This window comes from Drosophila arizonae, chromosome X (assembly GCF_054131065.1).
Source record: "Drosophila arizonae isolate 15081-1271.41 chromosome X, UAZ_ARI_1.0, whole genome shotgun sequence".
NCBI lineage: Eukaryota > Metazoa > Arthropoda > Insecta > Diptera > Drosophilidae > Drosophila > Drosophila arizonae.
In genome coordinates this window covers 18,675,489-18,701,054 of record NC_142927.1, presented here as the reverse complement: position 1 = coordinate 18,701,054, position 25,566 = coordinate 18,675,489, and the positions used below count along the sequence as shown (strand labels likewise).

Sequence of the window (25,566 nt, the reverse complement as noted above, 5' to 3'; positions counted from 1 at the left end):
GCAGTTCGAGTGCTCAACCAAAGTGTTGGATTCTTATATGAAGTTCTTACTTACTTTCCGCTCCCTGATCAATCGGAGATAGATAAGTCTGCTCAAATATGTGTACATAAATGTATGTATGTATTCAAGATCAAGCAGCAGTGCACGAAAATTGAAATCAATTCACCAATAGCTCCCTTTTCCTATCGACTGCTGAGAAGAGTATTATATCGTTTGTCATACTAATACAACACTCTAATCATTAAATATGAGAAGAGCACGAGAGCGCATCTAATTTACTTTCTCACACAGTCCACTTTTCACCTACGCAGTTAAGCATGCTGCTGTCTCTGTCTCTTTCTTACCTCTCTCAGTGCATAAGTATTGCTTTCATATAATCTTTCTCACTCCATTGGATCTATAAGCATTAAAAACTAACATTTTCGGGGTTTCAATGCACACACACACACACACACACACACACAATTGCATACATATACACATGAGTGTGTGTATTAGTGATGTTCAAAACTGTTGCATTGTCAATCAAATATAGATTTATACCCTTATTAAAGTCATCAAGCCGAGTTCTGTTATTAACATCTATATCCGATTCTCAACTTCGATATCAGGAACCGCATGGCACTCGTCATGATGTCATCATCCGGCATGGCTAAGCCGTAGTCGAACTAGTCGTGGAACTGGTCAACAAAAATGCAGAGACTCAATTCAGATGAGGCTAAAACGCTTTCGATTTTCTTGGAAATGTCAATAGAACTTGAATAAATTTTCAGGTTGTTTTATTTCATTTTTTTTTGCCACTATGTATATATATAAGTATATGTATGTTTGTCTGTTTCTATCTATTTTTTCTGATTTCGATTCGATGGGGTTTTGTTTCATTTGGCATTAATTGATGTTATCTTGTTTTAGTTCATTCCGCAGTATGCAAGTTTAATATTTGTGATGTCTGCTCATTCATTTAAATTTAAAATATACAAAACATATACATAGGTATGCATGTAGGTGTGTGTGTGTGTGTGTGTGTGTGTGTATTGTTTGTGTATGTATTGGCTTGCGAATACGAATGAAGTCTGCACGTTTATCAGGCGGCAACAAATTCTCTGCGGGCTTATTTCATTTATTATACTCGTATAAGTTGCTATTGTTGTTGTTGTTGTTGTCGCTTTATTTGTTCTCCTCCATCAATATAATATATGTGTTTTGTTTTGCAGTGAATAATCTCGGCGTGTTTGTTTATTTTTGTATTTGATATTTTTCTTCTCTATATATATGTATGTATGTATATTTGTCTTTTTTTTTAGCAGCAAAACATTTGAAATTTGAAATTGAACAGCTCTCGAGTCGACGAGTCGAATTGGCCATGTTATTGTTTGAATATTTATTGGTAAGCCTGTGCGATCAATGAACCGAAACGCATAAGTTAAAACAACGCGACCATCAAATTCAATCAGAGCCTCAATATCGGCTGCATTTAATAAATGGATAAACCCCGCAGACAGCAGTGAGCATCGCTTTGATTGTGACTAAGGCCTATATAACTAAACAAAGCCGACCTATACATGATATACACACACCATATATATAAGCCACTCTATATACTTGTCCAAAACTAAATGAAAGTTTGACGCTTGCCAACTGGAAGCCTCCACGGACTGTTTGTATAGTTGAGTATTTTATTTTGTATTTTTTACTATATACTATACACAAACAAATATATATATATTTTATATATATCTTCTTTTATATTTTAATTTTTGTGTGTGTATTTTTTTTATATATGTATATATATATATATATTTTTTTTTTTTTTTTGGGTTTACATGAATATTCATATATTTATTTGACTGCAGACAGACAGCACAGCAGGGCCACAGCACGCATGCATATGCCGAGCACAAAATTTTTGGGCATTTAAACCAATAAATATGTAAATTTTTCATAAATTTAATTAAATTCACCACAAAAGCTGCGTCTTTATCATCCACAGCAGCAGCAGCAGCAACAGCAGCAGCAGCAGCGACGCTGACTGCAGGGAAAGTTTTACGCCCCCCGAAATACAAAAAAAACAAGTAAGAAAGCTCTAGTCGAGACTGCTCGACTACGAGATCCCCTGAACCCTTGGAGCAATAGATATTTCAATAATTTTTCGCGTCTTTCAGCTTACACAAGAAACACGAACACACACACACACAGGCACGTACGCACACACAGGCATACATACACACACACGCATACAGACATACACACACACGCATACATACACAAACGCATACACACACACATACACATACACACACACATACACAAACACATACACACACATACACAAACACATACACACACAAGCACCCACGCATAAACACGCATGGGCTGCAGTGTGCGCTTACTATGAGAACTTAATTGTTTAATAACTTTTTTTATGGACGTACGATCTTCATGAAACTTTCAGATTATGATTATAACATGGATATGCATGTAATTGCCAAAGCACAAGTCTCTAGTATTTGAAATACGCTTTTTACAAAAGTGAGGGTGAGGGGCAGAATTTAAGGGTGGGGGTAAATTTTAACAAAAACCGAAATTGTATAAATTGCATGTAAGCATACATTAAAAATTTAGAGACTCTAGCAATAAAGGTGTAGAAGATATAATTTTATAACTGGTTTTCGATAAGGTTTTTTATCGATAAAAAAAGATCGGGATGAGTTATCGAATTTTAATGATAAACTTGATATGCGCGCTGTAATTACGGACATTTTAAAAAAAATTTGAAGTCTCTAGCTCTTATATCTTCGGAAATCGACGCGTTCATACATACGGACAGACGGACAGACGGACAGACGGACAGACAGACGGACAGGGCCAAATCAACTCAGCTCGTCACCCTGATCAAGAATATATATACTTTGTGGGGTCTGCCACGCCTCCTTCTCCCTGTTACATACATTTCAACAAAACCATTATACCCTGATTTCCCATTGAAAATGGGTTCAGGGTATAAAAAAAAAGAAAACTGGAGACAAAATAAACAGAAAAAAATGTAAAAGAAAGAGAAGACACAGAAATAGTGCGCGAGTAGTTGGCGGAGAATGGGAGAAGCGGAGAACTTTTACCGCATGGCATAAAAGATCTATGAGCTTTGTAAGGAAATCAAGAGAATGCGCGGAAAAAAAAAACAAAAAAAAAAACGTCGAGAGCAAAAATAAAGTGAAATAAAAGTTGAGAATTGTATGCAAATCTATCTATTGCAGGAGCTGCCCAGATCCCCAGCCAGGTGCCAGATGCTTGACTGACTTACTGACTCACTGACTGTGGTGGGTGGTAATGTGCTTGGTTGGGTGGCTTAGTTGAAAGAGCATTGTGTGTATATATACATATATATACATATATATGTATATATATAGGGCTGGTGGCTTGGTTAGCTCAAACTTGTAAAAGTTGGAGGATTCGCGGCCGATGATAAATGAAAATTTGTCAGAGAATTTAACGATTTGACTGACAAAGGCATTTCATAGTTTTGTTTATGCGAACGTGCCAACAACAACAACAACAACAACAACGGCGCATAGTTGGCAACACAATATGGCACATCACAGGTTGGGCTTGGGGGGCTTTGGTGGCGGCATTTGTGATGGATGAGCGCACTTAAACAAAAAGAAACGAAATGACAAAGGCGAGCAAAAACGCAAGTGAGCGGACATGGAAATTAAAAGCAGCTGAAAGGACATCGCATGTCCCTCGACCAACAGCCAACTGGTAACTGGCAACTGGCAACTGGCAACTGGCAACTGACAAGCGGGCTGACTACATTCACCCGGCACTAGAATGGACATGGGGCATGGCCACGTGACTCTTTGAGCTGCATGACAGAGGCTGCCGCTGTTGCCGCTGCTGCTGCTGTTGTTGATGCCCCATGGTAAGCACTCACTGTGCCTGGGACATTTTCAATTAACACTTATTCAATTTTCCAGTGATTTTGGCCTTTTGTCTGCAGCCGCAGAGGACATATCCGATTAATAAGCCAGCGACAACAGCCAGCGAATCTCGGCGAAAGTTATGTCAGCCCATTAATGGATAGGCAGAGGTGCATGCCCAGCGAGCGAGCAGCAAACAATATTCCAGTAGCCGAATATGATTTGAGTGCAGAGCATATTCTTGATAAAGTTTTTAAAGTTTGCATCCAAAATTCTTCAGATTTTTAAAGTATGGTAAACCTTATGCAATCAGAATGAATTTTAGTAGTTTATCTGGTCTGAATTGGGATGTTTTATTTTCATTAAATTTAATATTTATTTAAAATTTTTAATGGAGGATGATATAAACCATCTATTAAAGTATGACGTACATTATGATGTATTTTAGGATGATATGTATTATTATGATTATATGATGTGTTATATCTGGTCTAAATTTAAATATTATAATTTTATTAAATTTAATATTTACTTAAGTCGATATATTATTTGGAAAAAAAAAACTTTGATGCACTTTGAAAGAATTTCGATAATTTATTTTATTTTTATTTATTTTAATAAAATATTTCTTTAAGCTGAGCACGGAGGAGCACGGAGGAATAACATAAATATTTGATCAATGCTTATAGTATAGTAATTATTTTTAAATAACTCAAAAAATAATTTTTATTTCATAATTTTTTGCTACGGTCCTTGGCTTATATATAAACCAAGGCTGTTTATTTTATTATTTTCTTTAAGCATTGGCCCCCAATACGGAAGAAAAGGCAATGAAATCCTCAGATGAAATTAATCTGAACATATCACTAAAAAAGACTCGATCACAGAAGAAGCCCCAGGGTGTTTATTCTCTTGAGTTGCATCACATTTACCACATGGCTTTATTTCATTTGCATTTCATTTTGATACAGTCCCTAAGTCTCTTCTTATCATCCAATATTCTAGTCGAAGCTGCTACATAGAAAAACTGTGAACATAAAAAGAGAAGTTCTAGTCGGGACTGCTCGACTAGAAAATGAATCGCGAATCCAGCGAAGAGCTTATATTCCAATCAGTCTTCGCTGCATAACGAAGAACACGTGCACACATGCACACACACACACCAACACGAATGCATAAGCTCACGCTCTGCTAACAGCGCAGTTAACGAATGCAGCCACTGCGCTTGGGCAGTAATTGGACCTCAATTGGACTTTACTATGGGAAACTAATTGTTGAATTAATTGTTTGTTTTAATTATTAAATTATTAAATGACAACTGTGCTAATTACCAAAATAGTTTTAGTTAACAATATATTATAGAGGTATACAAGGTCTAAAAGTAAAAAATCCTTCTACACATCTGTTTATCTTCCTATCTATATCTATCAGCAGGAAATCCAAAAATTTAGATTGGTTAGTAGAAAGACAGAAGTAGAATGACAGAAGTATATAAAAGTCTATAAGGTTTAGTTATGAAATATAACAACGTTCTATATATACATACACTCATGATGAAAATAATAGGTACACCCCTTAAAATTAAACTTTTTTGAGTTTAGTTTAGCAAAACATATTTTCTACTGCCCTTAACATGAAAATTTAAATGCACATTTCTGAATTAGATATATATTAATAAAAATAAGTAAATTTGGAAAAAAATTATATTATTTTTTCAAAAGTTGCACAACGTTAAGCGATCTGTTCATCAATTTCGCAATTTCACGCAAAGATTTGCCATTCCTTCGAAGGTTTTTAGCAATTCTGCGTTCCTGACTCGAACAATTAATATTTCAACCCATCTACATATGATATTGATAATTTTTTTTTTACATCAAACATCTGTAGGAAGGTTACTTACTATTTTACAACAATAAATGAAATCATTCTTAATCTAAACTTTTTTTTCGGGCTGAAGTAATGGAGTGTACCTATTATTTTCAGCAGGCCCATTTCAGTGGATTGTGACTACTATGAATTTAGGGGGAAATATAATTTTTTTTTGGCATGCATCATATTGCCAGATTTCTCTCTTAAAGTTACCATCCAGTTTTTTTTTCAAAAATATCAAAAATTAATTAGTTATAACAGAATCTTCAATAATTTTTGGGCGTACTTATTATTTTCATCATGAGTGTATATCCCTTATCAATATCTAGTGCAACTGGCTATACTTAATAGCATTAAGATTATTTAATAAAAACTCGATACAAATTGATTCATATTTTGTGCAGAAAGCTCTACATTTCAGCTCTATTAATATATTCCACAGGCATGCCACATGCCTGTTTGCATTTAGCTATGGACACTTTTAATATCCGATGTAATTTCGATATTAAAATGGATCTGTGTAAAAGCCCTTTAAAAGCGCAATATTTCTAATTGGTTTTGGTGCCGTCGCGTGCGATTGAAGCGTGGGCGGGTTATGTAAGGAAATGCTGTTTTGATAGGCAGGTGATGGATGAGTTGTGATTAGCAGGATGTTGTATAAGCGAGTGCGCGGATAATGGCTAACCGGGCTGGAATTGTGAAATAGAATGGGAATTAAAATAAAAGCAAGGCTCACATTTTGGCATGCAAATCGAAATGAAATTGAAGCGTCGACAGGCGTCCGGCGGATGCAGCAAACCAGCAAACAATATGCAGCGAATAAAAATAAAGCGCAAACAGCAATAACAACAACAATTGACTAAGAAACAACAACAACAACAACAACAGCTAAACAAGAGCAGCTCAAATTGCTGCAATGCTGGCACCGGATTTGAATGTTACGGGCGTAAATTCTGGCAAATCAGGCACATTAATTATGACGAATTTCGCGAGCGGTTGGGCAGCCATTGGTGCATTGGCGGCCAGTGGCCGGTGGCCGGTGGCTGGTGGCTGGTGGCTGGTGGCCATGTTGCGTGTTGTAAAATTGAAATTGGATTGGAAATATTTGCACGAAATTCCAATTTCAATTTTCAATTGACGCGGCGTACGATGCAGGTTAGGGTTCGCAAACGGAAGATTGTTTCGCTGGGGGCGGAGCTGGGGCCGGATGGGCCGGCGATGTTGGGCATGGGGCTCGTCCGTGGCTGCTGCGCTGGCGGCTCAAATAATACATGGCAGTCCACTGACCAGGCCCCGACCAGCTCTGATGCGTTCGCAGCACCTTTGCCAGCTGCACTGGGCAGTAGCTGCGAATTTCAACTGCCATTTTCCTGCTTCACTCAATTACAGGCCTTTTGTGTCCATTCGATTGTCCGGCCGAAAGTGCAGGCCGTAACTGAAACCAAGTCCGTAACCGAATCATTCTCCAAATTGTCCTGCGTGTGTGTGTGTGTGCGAGTGTGTTTGGCTGCTGGTCCGTTGGCCGTTTGTTTGCGGCCAGGTGGCCGCACCTGAAGTGATGTGAAAAGAACTGAAAACAATAACAGTGATCATGAAATGCGCATTGCGCGCATGATGGACACAAGGACGCGTTTACCTGCTCCCATTTCAATTGCTCCAGCCACGTCGTCTCCGTAGATTTATGGCTGGCAAGATGGGCGTGGCCGCATCGGACAGCAAGCGAACTGCTTTATTTGCATCCATTCGAAATTTGCATAAGTGCACGCACACGCACACACACACGCACAGCGAATAGCCAGGTAGAATTTCAACTGTAAATGCTAGGCAAAGTGGGGCATATTAATCAGCTATGTAACTGCATATCCATTTAAGGTGGTTTATTAATTCACGGCAATTTGCTCTGCATACACACATGCATATTTACATGTACACATGCATAAGTATAAACAAAACAGCAATTACAAAAGATTCTCTTCGTGTTATATTTATATATATACATACATATATATGTATGCACATACATATCTTTTCATCTCAATTTACTCACCTTATATTTGTATTTAATTTAATTAAATTTAATTTAACTACTGCGCAGTCTTTCTTCACAATGTTTATTTGCAGAATGACAAATTCTAGTCGCTTCTCTTCGTTCGCTGCGAATCATCATAGCCTGCATTGGTATAGCCATCTCGCTCCCACTTAGCAACAGCTGAAGCTAAGTTCAGCAACAGCTGTCTATGTATGTGTCCCTCTCTCTATCTCTCTCACACTTGCCCGCAATGAAAATAAGAAGAGAGGCAGCTAAGACGCTCACTCTCGCTCGAATAACATTTTTACAAGAGCTCAACACACGCTCTCAACTTCACACACTAATACTACTGCAATAGTCGACGGCAATCACAACAGAATTGAATAGAATTAGGAAACTTAGAGAACTGACTTGTCTACTGCGATGAGACTTACAGTGGTTCACAGTTTATTTAAACTAACATAAAAAAAAAAGACTTGGGCATCTATAATCTAAGCTAAAATACATAACAGATAAATGTAAAAGTGAGTTTTAACTTAAAAAATATAAGTTAATCCATGCACATATGCATGTATTTATTTTTAAATTAAACTGCGAGCCACTGCTTGTTGTTTTTTTTTTTTTTTCATATTACTTCGCTTCTGCGTTTCATAATCCATTCTGACTATATTGAAATACGGCATTGGACTTCACTTCTTCAGTTTGTTGCGCACTTTTCGCTGGCCACTTATAATTAAATTCGACAAAAAATGCAAAAAAAAAACATTTTTGTATTCAAAATAAATTATTTAATACAAATAAAAAGTTTTTCGATTTATTTTGGTGTTTTGTTGGGCCATATAATTCACTTTAGCTACCCGAGCGTTGCTCGCTTTTGGGGGACCGGCAGCAGGTGCATGGATATGATTCGGTTTGGGGAGCATAAATTTATCGTTGCGCGTGTAAATTTAACGGCATTCGACGTGGCGGCAATGAGTGAGTGGGCCTAAGCTGAGCCGCACCGCGTGGCGGGGAGGCAGAGAGGGCGGTAGGCTCGTCTAGCAGCTGGACTTTTTCGGACAATGCCAATCATTGGCTCAGCGAGGCTTTGGAGCTGGAGTTGCAGCCATCGCTGACGTTGGGGAGTGGGGGAGTTGGGCTGAACTGAGGAGCAGCGTGGAGCAGCTTCCGTTGATGGCCTTTCGCATCTATTTATCGAATGCCCCAGCTGAACGGAGCTCGCGAGGCGGGAGCAGGCAGCGGAAGCAAATGACTTGAAGCGTTTTACACCTGAAATGATTTTATTTTTGAGGGCATGCTTTGGTCTCTTTAAAGCGGCATTCTTGTTTGCTCAATTTTCGTAGCGGGCGGTGGGTGGGGTAGGGGTGGTTGACGGCAAGTGTATTAAATAAAAAGTGACAACAAATATTGTTACGCTCGACGCTTCCAGCGCTTTGTCCACGGCCACCCACGCGGTGTCAGTGTCTGGCCAACGACGACGGCGACGGCGACATTGTTCCTCAGCCTGGGACAGTCCGCTTCGCTTCACTCTGCTCCGCTCCGTTCTGCTCCGCTCCGTTCTGCTGCGTTCTGTTCTGTTTTGACTAATGCTCAGAAAATTGGCCAAAATTTCATTTTGCCACCAAACGCGTCTGCACGTCAAATTCAGGCAGCGCCACGCCCTGCAACTAATGGAACCGAAGCTTACCTTGCTTGTAAGCAAATATTTACCTCTAAAACAAAGTAAGTAAGTTGCCAGCCTTTATGCCATCACAGCCACCATCGCCCTAGCCCTTGTCCATGCCCTCGTCCTTGTGCTCGTCCTCGTCTTCGTCCTTGTCCATGCCCTCGTCCTCGCTGTCGCCCTCAGTGTGGCCCTTGCCAGCCCATGTTAAGCTGTATGCGGATTATCAAAGCAAACAACTGACTTACCTTCAACTGCTCGGATCCTCGGCAGCTTCGTCCTTACCGGCTCATCCGGCTGACTGCTTAAACCCTTTTTGAACGCCAAACAGATGTTCAAACTATGACGTCACACTTGCCACCGCAACCTCTTTAGTTGAGTGTGTATCGAAGCATAATATTATTGAGAGATTAAAAAAGGTGTGATAATGAGAATGAGGGGGCCAGATAGTGAGAGGGCGGGAAAGGGAGGGAGAGCGCGAAAAAAGTTAATAGAGAAGAGAGAGAGTGGGAGAGAGAGAGAGAAGGCGACATAACGTTTGAGAGTAAATGAGACAGAGGGAAGATTGAAGTATAAAAAGAAAAGTGTGTGAGATAGAGTTAGAAAGAGAGAGAAAAAGGGGGAGAGAGAGAGAGAGAGAAAAGGAGGGAGAGGGAGAAAGAGAGAAAGAGTGATTTATAGATATTACGATAGAAAATAAGATAAACGAAATGAGTTAAAGCGAATATATGAGCGAAAACTAGAGTGAGAGAGATGGAGGCAGAGAGAGAGGAAGTGGTAGAGTGAATAACAAAGATAAAGTGAGACTTAAATTAGGAGGCGGTACATTAGAGAGACCATAGTAGAGAGAGCGTATGATGAGATGTGTATATTAAGTAAAATATATGTATGTATACATAGAGAGAGAGAGAGAGAGAGAGAGAGAGAGAGAGAGAGAGAGAGAGAGATGAGCTGTTTTAGTTGAAAAGCAAGATACAAATATTTCTTGCACATTTTTCTCTCGCTTCTTAAATTGTTCTGTTCTCTGTTACTTCTCTAAGAGATGGAGGTAAGACCAGAGGGATAAAGTGGAGAAGACAGAGAAGTCAGCTCATAATTTGTGCTATTCATATTTTGCTTCACTGAACGCCCCTCTCCATCTCTGTCTATGCCTCTCCCTCTCTCTCTCTCTCTCTCTCCCTCTATCTGACTAGCGTAGACAAATATTGAGCCTAGTTGAAGGAGCCAAGTTAATGTTATCATTTAATTAAGAAATTATGTTTGCATTCGTTTTGGCCGGTGTTGAATTCAATTATAAATTGATTGCAGCTGGCCGAAAGTCTGTGTGTGAATATATTCATATCGAGGGAATGTGAGAGCTTAGCCAACCGCTAATTGGCCAACAATCGAATGTGGATAAACAAAGGACTTCTTAATGGCTCCACTTGCGGCCATCTAACGCACACTAATCCATTCTGAAGGCGACATCAATCAAATCGAATCGATCGACATCGGCCACAGCCACAGCAAGTGCTATAAATATTAATTTTGATTTCGTTGTTATTACTGTTATTATTGTTGCTGGCCGCAAGAACAACATGTTGCTGAGAAACTGGGCAATGCGCTCATTTCGCATATACGAAAGTGAATGCCATAAAAGTTGTACATACATATATCTAAATGAATGAAGTAATAAAACTAAATAGCATCAGACGCAATTTTTTCACTCTCTCTTTCTCTCCAGGTCTCTCTCTCTCTTTCTCGCTCTCTCTGTGACACTCTCTCTCCTGATGGCCAAAGTGCCAGCAAAACGAGCACAACTTGTCTCTGCTTCAACAACTGAATGTGCGTGTGTGTGTGCGTTTGTTTGTGCGTTAAGTGTGTGTATTCTTGCACTAAAGACTAATTAAGTTTTCATGGCCATGAGTCCTGGGCGCTGCTTTGGTCAGCCCCTGTTAAGTTCGTCGTCAGTTTGCTCGTTGAATGAATGAATGGTCAACTTGATTAATTTGAGGCAGCTAGACAAGCATTAATAATCCGGTTAAAGTGTGGGCAGCACACACACACGCACACCACCAATGTAAACACACTTAAGCAGAGCTTGTGGCTGGAGGGAAAGCAACAACAACAACAACAACAACAACAGCAACAGCAACATCATCAGCAGCAGCAGCAGCAGAGGCAACAAAAAATTGCCGCAGTAAACACAAACTAAGTATAAAAGTCAAAACAAAGCCACAAAGTGTTGGTAACACACACTCGCACACACACACACACACATACACACACATGGCAGGAGCAGAACGAGAGAGAGAGAGAGAGAGTGTGTGTGTGTGTGAGGTCTTGTGTAAGGACTTGTGTCCCCTTCCGCCGACATTTGTTGTTTATCGCTTCAGCAGCGCCATGAAGTATGCAACATTTTATTTAACTCAAATACTTTAACTAGCGCCAAAAAGGGGAAGGCAATGAAAATGCAATTGGGCTTTAGTCTATCTTAAGCACCATTTGCGTGGTGTTCGCGTGATATACGAGCCATAAACGAGGCCAAAGGACACAGCAGCAGCTCTCGCCTCAACACCCCAACACCCCAATACTCAAATACCCCAACCACCCAACCACCAAGTCCCCAACTATCCGCAAAACAAACTAGCTGCTTAGTGTGGACGGCAGAGCAACCCCTAGACAATACTTGCCTACTGGGCACGACGTCACTCGCGACGTGTGAGGTCAGGTTCATAAGTAAGTCAATAAGTCAGTTGGTTAATGACAACAGCAACAACAGCAACAACAACAACAACAATAACAGACACAAGCAACAGCATCCCAAGCATTTGTTAGCTACACAAGCGAGTCCAGCCACCCCTCAGCTCAGCTCAGGGGAAATTCTCTCAGTATTTGTAAGCGTTTGTCAGCGCTTCTGCTCTCAGCGCGCTTAGCAACATTTGATGCCAGCAACATGGACGGCAGTTTAGAAACTATTATGAGCAAGAGTTTTTAATTAGCTAATTTCAATATTATTTTTATACATGTATATATGTATGTATGTATATGCATGCGGATTGCAAATCTTGGCCCTTGACTCCATTCTTTCGTTGGCTACAAAAGTGGAAGTAAAAGAAAAGTTTCTTAAGTTTGTTAGCTTAAACAGTTGTTGCCTGTGGCCAACAAGAATGTGTAACTGCATCTAGTTGACTGGGCAATGCGCTTGCCGCAATGCATGCCTGATGAGTAGGGCAACTCTTTGTAATACTTCATCTGTGCAATAGAAGACAAGCTGTTCAGTTAAATTCCAGTATAGTATACGAAAATATGGAATTATATTGTTTACTCGACTGCTCTTAAATGTCGGCCAATTATGATCTTATTGAGTATAGAATAGAATATGCAATATATGTTATCTAGTACGAATCTCTTTGCCCTCGATAACATATGTTAACTCAAATGCTAAGCACTCAGTCATGCAATTAGTAATGTCAATCATCAGTAAATCAGTCAGCTTATCAGTCAATAAGGCAACAAATCAATCGTTTAGTCAGTCAAGCACTCAAACAGATTATAAATTGATCAGCCAGTTTATCGTCAATCAAACAATCAATCAATTCGCAATCAATTAAGACAGACAGTCAGACCACATACATACATATCATATCAGTCAGTAAGTTAGTAGCATCAATCAACAGTATTAATCAGCACTAATCAATCATCGATGCATCACTCAGATTATAAGATTATGATCAAGCAAACAATCAATGGCTAAGTCAGTCTAATAATAGCCTGATAATATACATTCTGACTGACTAAAAATATATATTAGCTGACTATTGGTTGACTGACTTTGATTGATTGCTTAATTAACATATAATCGTATTAATAGTATCATCAATCATCAGTTAATCAGTGCCGGTCAATCAATCAATCGATCAATCATATGTAAGTTTGGCAATCAGTCAGCTGGCTAGTAATGTAGTCAGTCCATCAAAAGCGGTCGACCAATCAATCTTCAGTCAATTAGTTCACAGTCAATTCCACAATCAGTCCATCATCTTCAAGCACTCAGTCAGTCAAACATGAATACCATAACTACACTATATATAAGCTGAAGTGAAAAGCTTACTGCTATAGTTAATCACTTGTATAGCAGTCAGCTTTTGCTTGCCATCAATGATCAAACAGTCGGCTGGTCCAGGTGGTGTGTGTGTGTGTGTGCGTGTGCATGCCTTCGATCACTGCTTTAAAGGTCAAGTGTGTGTCGGGAGCACACCGCGCCGCTTAAAGCACGCACACATACACATCAATATATATGTGTATGTGTGCAGGTAAATGTCCCAGGCCGCACGCTGGGCGGGCATTTCTCTCTTTGCTGAATCTGTGCGCCAGGGAAATTATTGCAAAGGCCAACGAAAAGGCGAACTCATCTTTAGTAATTTGTTTGCATTATGCAAAGTGCGGCTAACTGAATTATCGTTAGCTGTGCGCTCTGGCATCCTTGGCAGCTGCACTTCCTTTCTTTGCCAGAGTCCTTTTCAGCGCTGGCTGCGCGCTGCCTTTTCTTTTTCTTTGTCTTTGTCTTTGGCCTGCCTTTTCAATGAGCAATGCGCCGCAGTCAATTTGATGAATTTTTCACAAATTCCATCTTAACGTCAAATTGGCCAACGGGATAGGTTCTCGTTTATTTTTTATGCTTTTCTTGCTGCTGCTTTCACTCTCTCCCTCTCGCCCTCTCGCCCTCGCACCTCCCTCACACTCACTCTTACGTTCTTTTTTCACTTGTGCCTTCTTTTGTGCCAGCGAAAAGCCCAGTCGCTGCCGCGAAAGCAGAGAACAGCCAGAGTCCTCCCCCCGTGGCGCCCCCTCGCTCGCTCAGATTCATCGTGAAACCGCTTGAGCGTCAAGTGATTGATGCATTGCGCTTGTAAATTTGATGGCGCGTTGGTTTGCGGATGAAGCAGGTCGTCGGTTCGGTTTCGGGCCGCGAAGGAAGCAAGACTGGGCGCTGCCTCAGCAGCAAGTCATCGTCCAGAATTGTGTGCTTGGTCCAGCTACAGCAGCAGCAGCAGCAGGAGTGGCGGCAGCTCCATTCGCTGCATTTGCCAACTCAAACAGTCGCTGCGGCCTGGCGGGGCATGCAAAGTGCGCGAAATTGACTTTGCTTTTGCGGGCGCTGACAGTGGCATTGCCGGCTGCTGGTTGCGTCCTGGTTGAGATGGTTGGGATTGTTGGTTGGCTGCTTGGCAGCTGCGCGAATGATGAATGGAAAATGCGAAAATTTGTAAGGCAGTGGGAGAGCGAGACGGTGAGGGAGAGGGAGTGAGGGAGTGAGGGAGCGGGCGAGAGTGAAGGACTGCAAAAGAAATTGTGAAATCTTAGTTGAAATTATTATAAATTAATGGCTATCCTTGTGACCCAGTTACCCGAATGTTTCGAAATAAGCAGCCACTGGAGCTGGCGGTGGTGCAGCCGCAGCTGTGGTCTAGCGTGGTGGGGTGGGTGTGCCATGGGCGGGCACAGTTCATTGAGAAGAAAGGAAACTGCAGAGCTGAAGTGCTTCACTTGCCACACACACACACTCACACACACACACATACACACACGGCCGTCCGTCCACACGGCACATCCTTTAAACAGTCGCATGTGTGTGTATGTGAGTGTGTGCGTAGTGGCTCTGTCGTCCTGGTTTGACAGTTGCATTTTTAATGCTGGCCATAATTAAGTTTTGTGCAACAGCAGCAGCAAATGCAGTCCGCGCCAGCTTAGGGACAAAATATCATTAGCCGGCGCGCTGCGCTCGTGTCCCAGCAGTGCGCACTGTACAGTGCGCCGCCGTTGCAATGGCCAGCACAACTTTCGAGCCACTCTCCAGGCCATGCCTCATCGACGACTGAAACTTCTGCTGCTGCTGCTACTGCTGCTGCTTCATCATCTCAGATACCTGCTGGCAAAACCATTCATTCACTATTCATGCACAGGCAAATGAGTGCCACAGCAATACTTGGCCCGGGGACGGGGGCGGGCGGCTGCCAGCTGGCCCAAGGATAAGCGGAAATTGATTTCGAACCACTGTCAGCGCTGTGCACTTAATATATGCAGGCTGCATTAGTAAATCGATTTAGTTATTCTATTCAAAATAAATTTGATCAAAAGAATCGCAGACAAAGGGCAACCGAAGTGGTGGAGGAGGGCGAAGGCATGCGAGAGAATTGAGAGGAGAAGAAGAACAAGGATTTCAATTAGATCCGCAATAACAGTCATGATAATTGGGTAGGTGGTGTGTGTTGCAGAGATTTAGTAGGGATTTTCCTTAGGAAAATGATATACATATATCATGAGGTATATAATATAAATAATTGGAACAATATTTAAATAAGAATATATCTGAGAATATACATTTATGGAGAGGTATATCTTATAAAGATGAATCAGCAAAATTCTAATTAATCTTATTTAAAAATATAAAGAATGTGTTAAGGGAGATAATTGAGTTAAATAGATGCTCTAGTGCCTCAAAAAAAAAAAAAAAAAAAAAAAAAAAAAAAAAAAAAAAAAAAAAAATAAATAAAATAAAATAAAATAAAATAAAATTAAATAAATAAATAAATAAATAAATAAAAATAAATAAATAAATAAATATTTATAATAATATTAATAATAAAATAAAAATAATAATAGTTAAAAATAAATATAAAGAGAAGCCAATACATACATACATATGTATATAGATAAACTTGTGTTCAAAAGGAAAAACAGAAAAATTTTTATTTTATTAAATTAACTTTAGGCTGAAGAAATATAGCTCTATAGAAGATATATAGAGGCATATGAGGCATAAATAAATATAGTTTATGAAGAATACCTATAAACGGATTTTTATTTGTTATAGTAGTGAAGCACCTATATATAAATTAAAATTACAGTAGGACCCGGCTAGAACGACTCCGCTATTATTGTCGCCTGACAAACTTATATGAGCAAACTCATATGGTTCTACCGTCTCTCGGGACCGTTGAGCGTCGTTGTAGTCGAATTCTAGTGCATTATATATCAAGCGAAATATATAGAAAAGTGCATATCGTATAAAGATGAAGTATCACGATTCATACATTTTTTAAGTCTTTTAAAATATATTTTCACCATATAATAAATGATTTTTAATTTAAGCAAACAAAATAAACAAATTTACATATGAGGAAGCAAAATTACTTCAAGCACAAAAATTTTAGAAAATTTTATCAGGCATATAAAAAAATAAAAATAAATAAATGAAAATTAAAAATAAAATAAATATCTTAAAAATATACTTTTCAAAAAATTAATTTAATTTTATTATTTTTATTTATTACAAAATTATTTACTTTTTGTTTTTTACAGTACAATAAATCTATAAATTTGTGCTAGGAATGCGAGATATATAGAAGCAAATAAAAATACTCGAAAAAAAAGAAACAAACTCCATAAACGCGTATGCACTTAATTCTATAAATAGACAATATGTGAAGCACGCGTGAATGAGATGGCTATCTTATAGAGCGGGTCAGTGAATTTCAGATGCGTTAATTCCTATGACAGACAGCCAGCGAGCGCACTGTGGGAGCTGAGCTGGTCAATGTGTCAAAGGCGAAATGTTGATAAAGATGGTTTTACTTGACGTTTTGCTGAATATGCCCGAGTTTCATGGAATATGCAAATGTTGTTGCTGCTCGTTGATGTTGTTGTTGTTGTTGTTGTTGCCTTGTCATCTGTTAACAATAAATGCAGCAGCAACGAGCTGCTGGTGAAGCCGATGGCCTAAAGCCGGCAGCGTGGCCGGCAACAAGCTAAAAAAAAGAAAAAAAAAAAAAAATGAGGAGAGACAAGGCGACGCGCGCGTGGCACATGTCAAAAGCGAGGGGAAATTGTTGAACAAACAGCAAACAGACGCAGACGCAGCGTGAAAATAAATTGAACAGCCCAGCGAAGCGTCACTGACCTACGCGTACACGTGAGCAACAGCAGCAACAGCAACAACAGCAGCAACAGCAACAACAACAACAACAGCAGCAACAGAAATAGCCAAAGCAAAAAGCTGCCCCCGCAGCGTGAATTTCAAATTTCCCAGTCGGCAACATTCTGTCTGTCGGCTGGGCGATGTTGCTGCAACAAGCGGTGGCACGAAGTGGCGCCAGCGTTCGCTTCGTGTCGTCATCATCGTGCCTCGTGGCTCGTGCGGCGTGCGTCGTCTGCCACTGTGTGGATGCTGCACACGTTCGGTCTGGGGCCGGCCGATTGCCGTCGCAATTCTTCAGCTTCAGTCTTTGCGCGATTTTCAGCTGCTGCGGTCCGGTCCACAGCCACAGGGCGAGCCAGCCAGCTAGAGTCAGTCAGTGCAGGCCGTGTTCAACGTGTTGCTAGTCGGCGTACGTACGTACGACGTACGTGCAGCAGCGTCTAACGGTACGAAACTCTTTTGCCGGAATCCGTTCACAGTGCGTGCGGTGCTTGTGCCGTGGGGCAGCCACTAAACAACTGCTCAATAGTCATTGGCATAGCTACGATTAGCGATACGAGTTTTCCTTTTGCTTACGTTTTCCAAATTATTTTTTTTTATTTTTCGGAATTTTTTTTTTTTTTTTGAGCGCAAATAAAGTTGTTTTTTTGTGACGCCGCGTGTGGTGAGATATCGAAGCGCGCTTTGTGGCGCACGTTGCGCATTGTCCAGTGAGTGAACTGCAAACGTAAACAGATAGTATCAAGTGCCCGAAATAAACACAAATCATAACAACAACAACAACAAATCAAAAGCTACAACAACAACAACAAGAGCCCTTCTGTGAGATTCGTGCGGGTAAGCCTTGAATCGCTAGCTAACAAAAGCCGCAAATCTTGTCGACCCCGAAAAACCGCAGAAATTTATATCAATTAAGACTTGAGTGAGTCCCCTAAAGGGGCAGCGGGGGAAGGGGAGTGTGGTGGGGTCTGCTGATAGTGCTGATAGTGCCAAATAGCCGCAAGAACTTGACATTAGAGATTGACGCAAATATGGCCGGAAGATATACGCCTAATATAAATCCAATAAATATTATGCATCTGACTAGGCAATGATATAGCCATAGCTAAAGCATCGTTAATAAATGTTTAGTTAATTATGCAAATTTGTTGCCATTGTTTCTATTTATTGACTTTCACTTGTTCAACAAAAGAAATTGTAAATAACATAAACAAAAACACAAACAAAAAATGAAAATGCGGAAATATTTACAAATATGTTTGCTTATAATTATTTTGGCTTTGTTAAATTTGTTTTTATTTAATTATGTTAGCAATCAATGCTAAATAAAACGTTTCATTTTTTTCGTATATCTTTTTTCAATAAAAATTAATTTAATGTAAATTGCACATTATTTAATTTTAATTACAAAATTCATAGAAAAAAAATTTTTTATTGAAATCAATTTATTAGCTAACTCGAAAGGAAATTTGAGGCCAATTGAATTGTGTACAAAAAATTCCGATATTGGTTTAGGCTGAGAACAGTTGAAGGCTTATATGGCTTGTATATAAGGCTGAGGGTGTTACCGACTGCGCAATACTCACTTAGGGACGTAATGCTGCCAGCTCCCAATTCCACTTTGCCGCGTCCATAAGTGAGAAAATCTTGATACTTTCTGATTCCAGAATATGAATATATGTTTAAAATTTGCCAAGTTTTTGGCTTGCATTCAAACAGACCGGCCAAGTAGTCATTACACACAACCAATATACTCCTTTCGATTTCGTGAGTGAGCATAAAATAATTTTGAATTCAGTTATTCCCAGACTTTTTCCAAAGTTAACTCCAAGCCAAACTCGTGCGGCGCTCAGTCACTTACTTAAGCCAATGCCTAATCAGAGTGCACAGTTGAGGCGTTATTTCTGATTTCAACTTTGCCATGCGATGCATTGATTCAGTTAGCAGCACCCAGCGCCATGGCCGCTGCGTGTTGGCCTTCAAAAATCCTTTCGCCCGAAGTGGGAGCTCAGCCACGTTGAGCTGGAGCTAAACAGAAAATCACAAAAAAAAAAAAAAAAAATGGAAAGAAAAGAAACGAAACAAAAAATAAGCACTCGGGCTAAAAAGCTGGCAAAAAATGACTACAAATGGATATACAAATGGAAATGCAGAAAGTGCAGCAGCAGCAGCAACGGCAGCAGCATCAAAAGCCAGCGGAAATGGACAGTAAATAAATGTTTACAATTTTTCTGTTGCGCCTGCTTTAGTTGGGTATCATTTCTTTTAGTTTTTTGTTTGCCTTTGGCACATAAATATTCCGGAAATTGTGTAGCCGCTGGCAAAGTAATGGCCAAGGCACTGCTGCTGCTGCTGCTGCTGCTGTTGCTGCTGCTGTGGGCCCATGGAGAACGTGGCCAAATCAGAGCTTACTCTGAAGCACAAGAAATGAGTATATGAATAATGTGCTAAACACTCGCAGCTGCTGCTCAGACAAGCAAATTTCATTACTGCCAGCAATGCGCTGCTCTTATTTCTTGCATTTCTTATTAAGACTTTCGTTTATTTTTTACCTATTTAAGAGACTTTAGTATGCCCGAGTGCCCCGTCCTAGCTGTGAGCCATTGCATTTCTCATTTCATAGAATACCTATATAAGATTATATGTAGTCAGCTCAGTCAGTTGATGACGAACGGTGTTGCTTTTGCTTGACTGATCTTTTAATTAATATCAATCAGTCAGACCTACATAATTTCAGTAATACATCAATCACATGGCATCAATGAGCTATCATATAGCTTGCAAATTTTCAGCTTTTCAATTATTAAATATTTTATTATCAGCTAAGTCAATCATCAATCCATTTACCAATCATTATATTAGTTAATCTATTAGCAATTAATCAATCATAAGCTCATTAGACAGTTACTGTCAATCATACAGTAGTATGCGGTTGGTTAATAAGTTAATCAGTCAATCAATCAGGCAATCAATAATATACCCACTAATCAGCGAATCAGTTAAATGATGGAACAATCAATCAATCAATTAGTTATCATCAATCAAACACTGTCCTTCAGTCTGTCAGTCAGTAAATCAGATAGTCTATCAATCTAATCAATCAGCCGTTTGGTCAATCATTTATTCAATCAATTTAATCAGTTTGTCGGTACAACAGTTAGTCCATCAATCTACGAGTCAATCAAACAGCCAATCAGCTAGTCAATCAGTAGTGGATGCTAAGCAATCAGTTTCTCAATCAATTAGTAATTTAATCAGCTAGTTATTTCATCATGAAATCTAACAGACGCTACATCAGCTAATCAATCAATCGCTCCATCAGGCAATCAATCAATTTGTCCATTAATTTATCACACAGTCCATCAAAAAGTTCACCATCCAATCAGCTTATCCTACAGTACATCAAATGACCTATCGCCTGTAGACATCTGTAGATCACTCAATCAATCAGTCAGTCCATCATTCATTATGCCAACCAGTTAGCCAATTAGGCAATGAACCAGTGCGTTTCCTGCGAAGATGCCGTCGACTAGTTAGCTTAGTCTCATTAGTCTCTCATTAAAGGAGTCAGCCCGTTGAAACAAATGCCAAATGCAGCTGCATGGTTCAAGTCCTGGTGATATTTCTGCAGTCTGCATGAATTCATTTATGTGTATGCAAATAAATTTATTTATAATTTAGGAGAAAAAAAATTAAGAATTACACTTGAATGCAGCAGCAGCGGCAGCAGCTTTCGAGAGACAAGTAGTTCAATTACTGCATAAGGTACTTGTAACGAACCAGTGCTGATGCTGCCCCTGCTCCTCCTGGTGCTACTGCTGTTGCTGCTGCTGCTGCTCCTGCTGCCGTTGCTGCTGCTGCTGCTGCCGTTGCTGCTGCTGCTGCTGCCGTTGCTGCTGCTGCTGTTACTGCTGTTGCTGCTGCTGTTGCTCCTGGTGCTGCTCATGCTCCTGCTGGTGTTGCTCCTGCTCCTGCTGCTGGTGTTGCTCCTGCTCCTGCTGCTGCTGCCAACTGCCAACTGCCAACTGGCACTAGGCTGTTCCCGTTACACTCTCTCTCTCTCCCCTGCCCACCCTTACACCCACTCCCTCTCTGAGGGTCACTTTGTTGCCGAACGCTGAGCCCAGGCGCCGAACTAATTTAAGGCAATTATTTGAGCCACCCGCTGCCGTTGCACAGCGAGCCTGAAAGACTTAATAAAAAGGATATTATGTTTCCCTAACACCTATATTTATATATACATGTATATATAGATATATGTATATGTGTGTGATATCTAGTGTATGGCCTCTAAGTATTTGAGTGTGCATAGAAATTCAAGGTTTCAGCTTAAGCAATTGAATTTCAAACTAGATTATGATTTATTGCAATAAATTAAATGTAGTAAATCGAATTTTAAATTAAAGAAATATTGTAGTCTAGTGCATGAAAATAAATAAATCATATACAATTATTTATTTACTTATTTTGAAGTTATTATATTTTGCTATGTGCCTCTTAATATTTGTTTTGATATTTGCTTTTAATGTTTTAATATTAATATTAAGATTGAAATTTTAATATTTTTAAACATAAAGAAATAGTTTATTTTTTATTATTTTCATAATGTAGCTTTAACATATTTTCATATATGTGAATTTTTCCGATTTTAATTTTTGGGTTTTTCTAACTGCTCTTATTGTACTTCATTTTATATATTTGTGGTAAATATTTTTAAAATATTTTATATTTTTTTATGAATATATCAGCGGAATATTTATCGTTCTATGGATTAAAATTAATTTGATTTGACATCCAGCAAATTTGTTGTTGAACAAATTAGGTGTAATTTATTTTTTGAATTGTTGCTTTACTCTAGAGATATAATGGAATTATATTTATAATTAGCAAGTGACTCTCTCTCTCTCTCCCTCTCTCTCTCTCTCTCCCTCTCTCTCTCTGTCTGTCTCTCTTTGTCGCCTTTATACTTTGAAAGAGCTTCAAGGATAATCGCTTGTTTTGCTTAACTTGGGCCAAGCCCTATTTGGCCCACAACTCGCGTTTGAGCATATTTATTTATATTGCGCGCCTGTGTAGGTGTGTGTGTGTGTGAGTTTTCGTCTAAGGCGCAGCATTCATTCAGTCATTTGCAGTGCCCGTTGCCATTTAGTGCACTTATTCATTAAAATACAGAAAAAGGAGAATAGGCGCAGCAGCGGTATCTCTCTCTCTCTCTCTCTCTCTCTCACACACTCTGTGTGTGTGTAGGAGGTAAAATGGAGACCATTGCGAAACAAGAGTGAAAATGAATGAAATAAAAAATGTAAACATACACAAGTGCAATGCAAATTAAAGCAGACAGCAAAGTGGCTGCTCCTGTACGCTCGTGCAGGACAAGTGGCACAGTCAGAAGGTGGAGAGAGAAAAGGAGGGGGGGGGGGGTGGCTAGGTGGAATGGAATGCTGGCAGTGGGGCAAATGTGGCCAACGCCGACTGATGCCATGGCGAAAGTTAGATGGAAACAATGAGCAAAGCAAAAGGGATTGTGGGCGATGGAGCGAGGAGGTGGAGGAGGCGTGGCAGCGTGGGTGGCTGAATGGTTAGAGAGAGAGAGAGAGAGAGAGAGAGAGAGAGAGAGAGAGAGAGCGAGAGCGGCATGGTGTGGTTGAGGCACGGCAGCAAGTCCTTGCCAACGCGAAGAGGCAATTCATTAGCTTTAATTTAGGTAAATGTCCTTGGTCCTTGTGGTGCTGCCTCTTGTGGCGAACGTTGCAAATGCAACTAAAATGTTGCGGTTACCTCCATTTTCATTTGCTTACCACATTTGCGTATATGTGTGTGCATGTGTGTGTGTCTGTGTGTGTGTGTTTTATGAGTGTACTCGTTATGTTTTCTCTGGCAGCTCACTTAATATTTAAAGCCATCAAAAGTCGTGCGAGTGGCACGATTCAGCAGCAACGCCAGCTGCCTAAATTACCCAATTAACAAATTAAATTGCATTTCATTTGATTTATGCGCATTCGCCTTTAATATACAACAGCTAACCGTAACATGCATAATCGAATTTGATTGATTGAAATCGTTAAATTTGCGCTCATGTTCAGTGCAATGAATTCAGTTGGGCTTGAGAGCTATTCGAGATGGTCCCTATAGAAGGCAGGAATGAAGGCTGGACCTGTAGAGGTTCTACGACATCCAGCATTCAGTTCACTCCGTGCTTTGAGCTGTCAGAGTCAGAGCCAGGCTCTTGGATTGGGTAATCCATTGATCCATCTAGCTAGTGTTACCTAGAGGCAGCGCTGATCTGAGCACCCAAATGACTCTAGGTCTGTCTGCAGCAGGTGTCTTAGGTTGCTATAACTGTTCCAGCCTCAGCTCTCAGCTCTGCTGGATATAATCCACGTAGGCCTTGTCAGCTCCCATTCTCATTTTCAGTCCATCAAAGTAGCTCATGTGTTTTTCTAGCTCACATTCGCTCCGACTACAAACTGTATTTCTCATTCAATATCAAGCGCTTCAACTGTAAGCATTATATATTAACAAAAATACAGAATAAATTCAACATTTTGATTTTCAAGAAAAAAAAAGAAAAAACAAACAAATTTCTCCCATTTTATAAATATTTGGTAATAAAACGACAAATTCGTTCGACTATCAGGAAAAATCTTCACAGTTTCGTTCACCCTTAAGCTCAGCCCTTAGAGATTGCGCTGGGCGAATAACCGTAAACAGAAACACATTCCATAGGCATATATAAAATAGTTTTTTTGACCTACACAACTGACTTTGCGTCCAGGAGGATATTTCAGTGGTCTAGTCTCGTTGCCAGTCCCCCAAGTGAGTACGCTGAGAGCGCGAGCTGAGTGCGACGATTGGCACACAGAGTGATCTCAATTTCGTTCAGCTATAGCTTATCGATATCATGGAGACAGAGAAACCCAAGAAGATGGTGCAGCATACTCGACTCATACATCGCTTCATCGACTTGGAGAATGAACATTTGGAGATGGGCAGGCCAGATAAGGTGGACATTGACGAGATCCTTTTGGAGAAGTTCCGCACAAAGAGCGAGCCGGATATTCTGATTGTGGCGGGCGACACTACGTACGGCTGCCATGCCGTGGTGCTGCGCCACTTCAGTCTGCTCTGTGAGAACGTTTATCCCACCGGCCTGATCACCGCTCTGCCGAAGAATCTAACGAAGGATGGCTTCCTGCTGGCCTACGACTACATGCTGCTGGATCAGATACGCTGCAAGCGCCGCCAGCTGCTTGAGCTGCTCGACGCCGCACGCTACTACTTCATACCGGGGCTGGTGTCCAACATCTGCGATCTGTTCGCCGATCGGGAATTCCATACCGAAATGGACGCATTGAACATGTATTTCGCTGCCACAAGGAAGAAGAAGCTGGGCATCGCCAGGATGATGATGACCTGTGTGCGACGGTACTTCCTGCCGATGGTCAGCACTAAGGAGTTCCGCAACATGGCTCTGGGCTGTGTCGTGAAGCTGCTGTCCTCCGACAAGCTGGCCGTGCAGCACGAGCTGGAGGTGTTCTACGCGGCCCTCTATTGGATCTTCAGCGACTACCATACCCGTAAAGCCAGCCTCAACATTGTGTTCCGTACGGTGCGTTTTGTTCTGCTGCCGCCGATGTTTCTGCTCAATATGAGCCAGCGCCTGCACGAGATGTTGCCCCGTGTGGCCGACGAGCTGATGCCGTTCCTGGAGTACGCCATGCTCTATCAGCAGAGATCCGAAAAGGGCGGCGTTGAGGAAGAGGAGCTGCGGCTGCGGTCGCGCTGCTTGATCACCGATCCGGAGTGCCCCTACATGCAGCGGAAGAAGCAGTTGAAGCTGTACGGCTTTAAGCACATTGAATTTCTCACCTATATCACCAAGCTGCGCTGCATGGAGGACTTTCTGGCTCGCATAACTCTCAACTAAACGTGTTTGCTTACAGTTTATGCTGATGCTGATGCTTGCTTGATTTGAATAACCCAACGATTATAATAAATTATGAAAACTCTGCCCGGATCTCTGGAATATTTCACCTTGTCCTGTCCTCTGCTGTCCTGGCTGTCACTCTGGCTCCTGCTCACATCTAATCTGCAGCGCTCAATTACCTTGACAACCTCATGCGGCATC

The 25,566-nt window shown here is 40.6% G+C and overlaps 2 protein-coding genes and 1 long non-coding RNA gene across 7 annotated transcripts in view; 2 read left to right on the top strand and 1 right to left on the bottom strand.

The window, feature by feature from the left end:
* Nucleotides 1-4,551: 4,551 nt before the first annotated feature.
* LOC149267982 (uncharacterized) lies at nucleotides 4,552-7,927 on the bottom strand. The gene is made up of 3 exons (XR_016270951.1): nucleotides 7,834-7,927; nucleotides 7,423-7,606; nucleotides 4,552-7,356 (listed from the first exon to the last, which is right to left on the bottom strand). It is a non-coding gene; the product is annotated as an uncharacterized LOC149267982 (long non-coding RNA).
* Nucleotides 7,928-17,678: 9,751 nt separating this feature from the next.
* The window catches only part of LOC108620087 (uncharacterized), a 241,107-nt gene continuing 233,219 nt past the window's right edge, over nucleotides 17,679-25,566 (top strand). For all 4 annotated transcript variants that reach the window (XM_089474705.1, XM_089474708.1, XM_089474700.1 and 1 more), the window contains exon 1: nucleotides 17,679-18,275. The gene's annotated coding sequence lies outside the window, so the exon portion shown is untranslated. The remainder of the gene's footprint in view (nucleotides 18,276-25,566) is intronic.
* Nucleotides 23,881-25,464, top strand: LOC108620215 (kelch-like protein 2). Of its 2 annotated transcripts, XM_089474394.1 has the most exons (3): nucleotides 23,888-24,043; nucleotides 24,108-24,254; nucleotides 24,322-25,464. In XM_089474394.1, exon 3 carries the CDS (start codon nucleotides 24,340-24,342, stop codon nucleotides 25,363-25,365), a length of 1,026 nt encoding a protein of 341 aa, XP_089330520.1. In that variant the 5' UTR covers nucleotides 23,888-24,043; nucleotides 24,108-24,254; nucleotides 24,322-24,339; the 3' UTR covers nucleotides 25,366-25,464. The 2 variants fall into 2 exon arrangements, with proteins under 2 accessions (XP_017872607.1, XP_089330520.1); XM_018017118.2 differs by having other exon boundaries at nucleotides 23,881-24,254; nucleotides 24,328-25,464.

What these genes read in the sequence shown, in the direction of transcription:
- LOC108620215 (XM_018017118.2), top strand. Translation starts at nt 24,340, where the DNA reads ATGGAGACAGAGAAACCCAAGAAGATGGTGCAGCATACTCGACTCATA.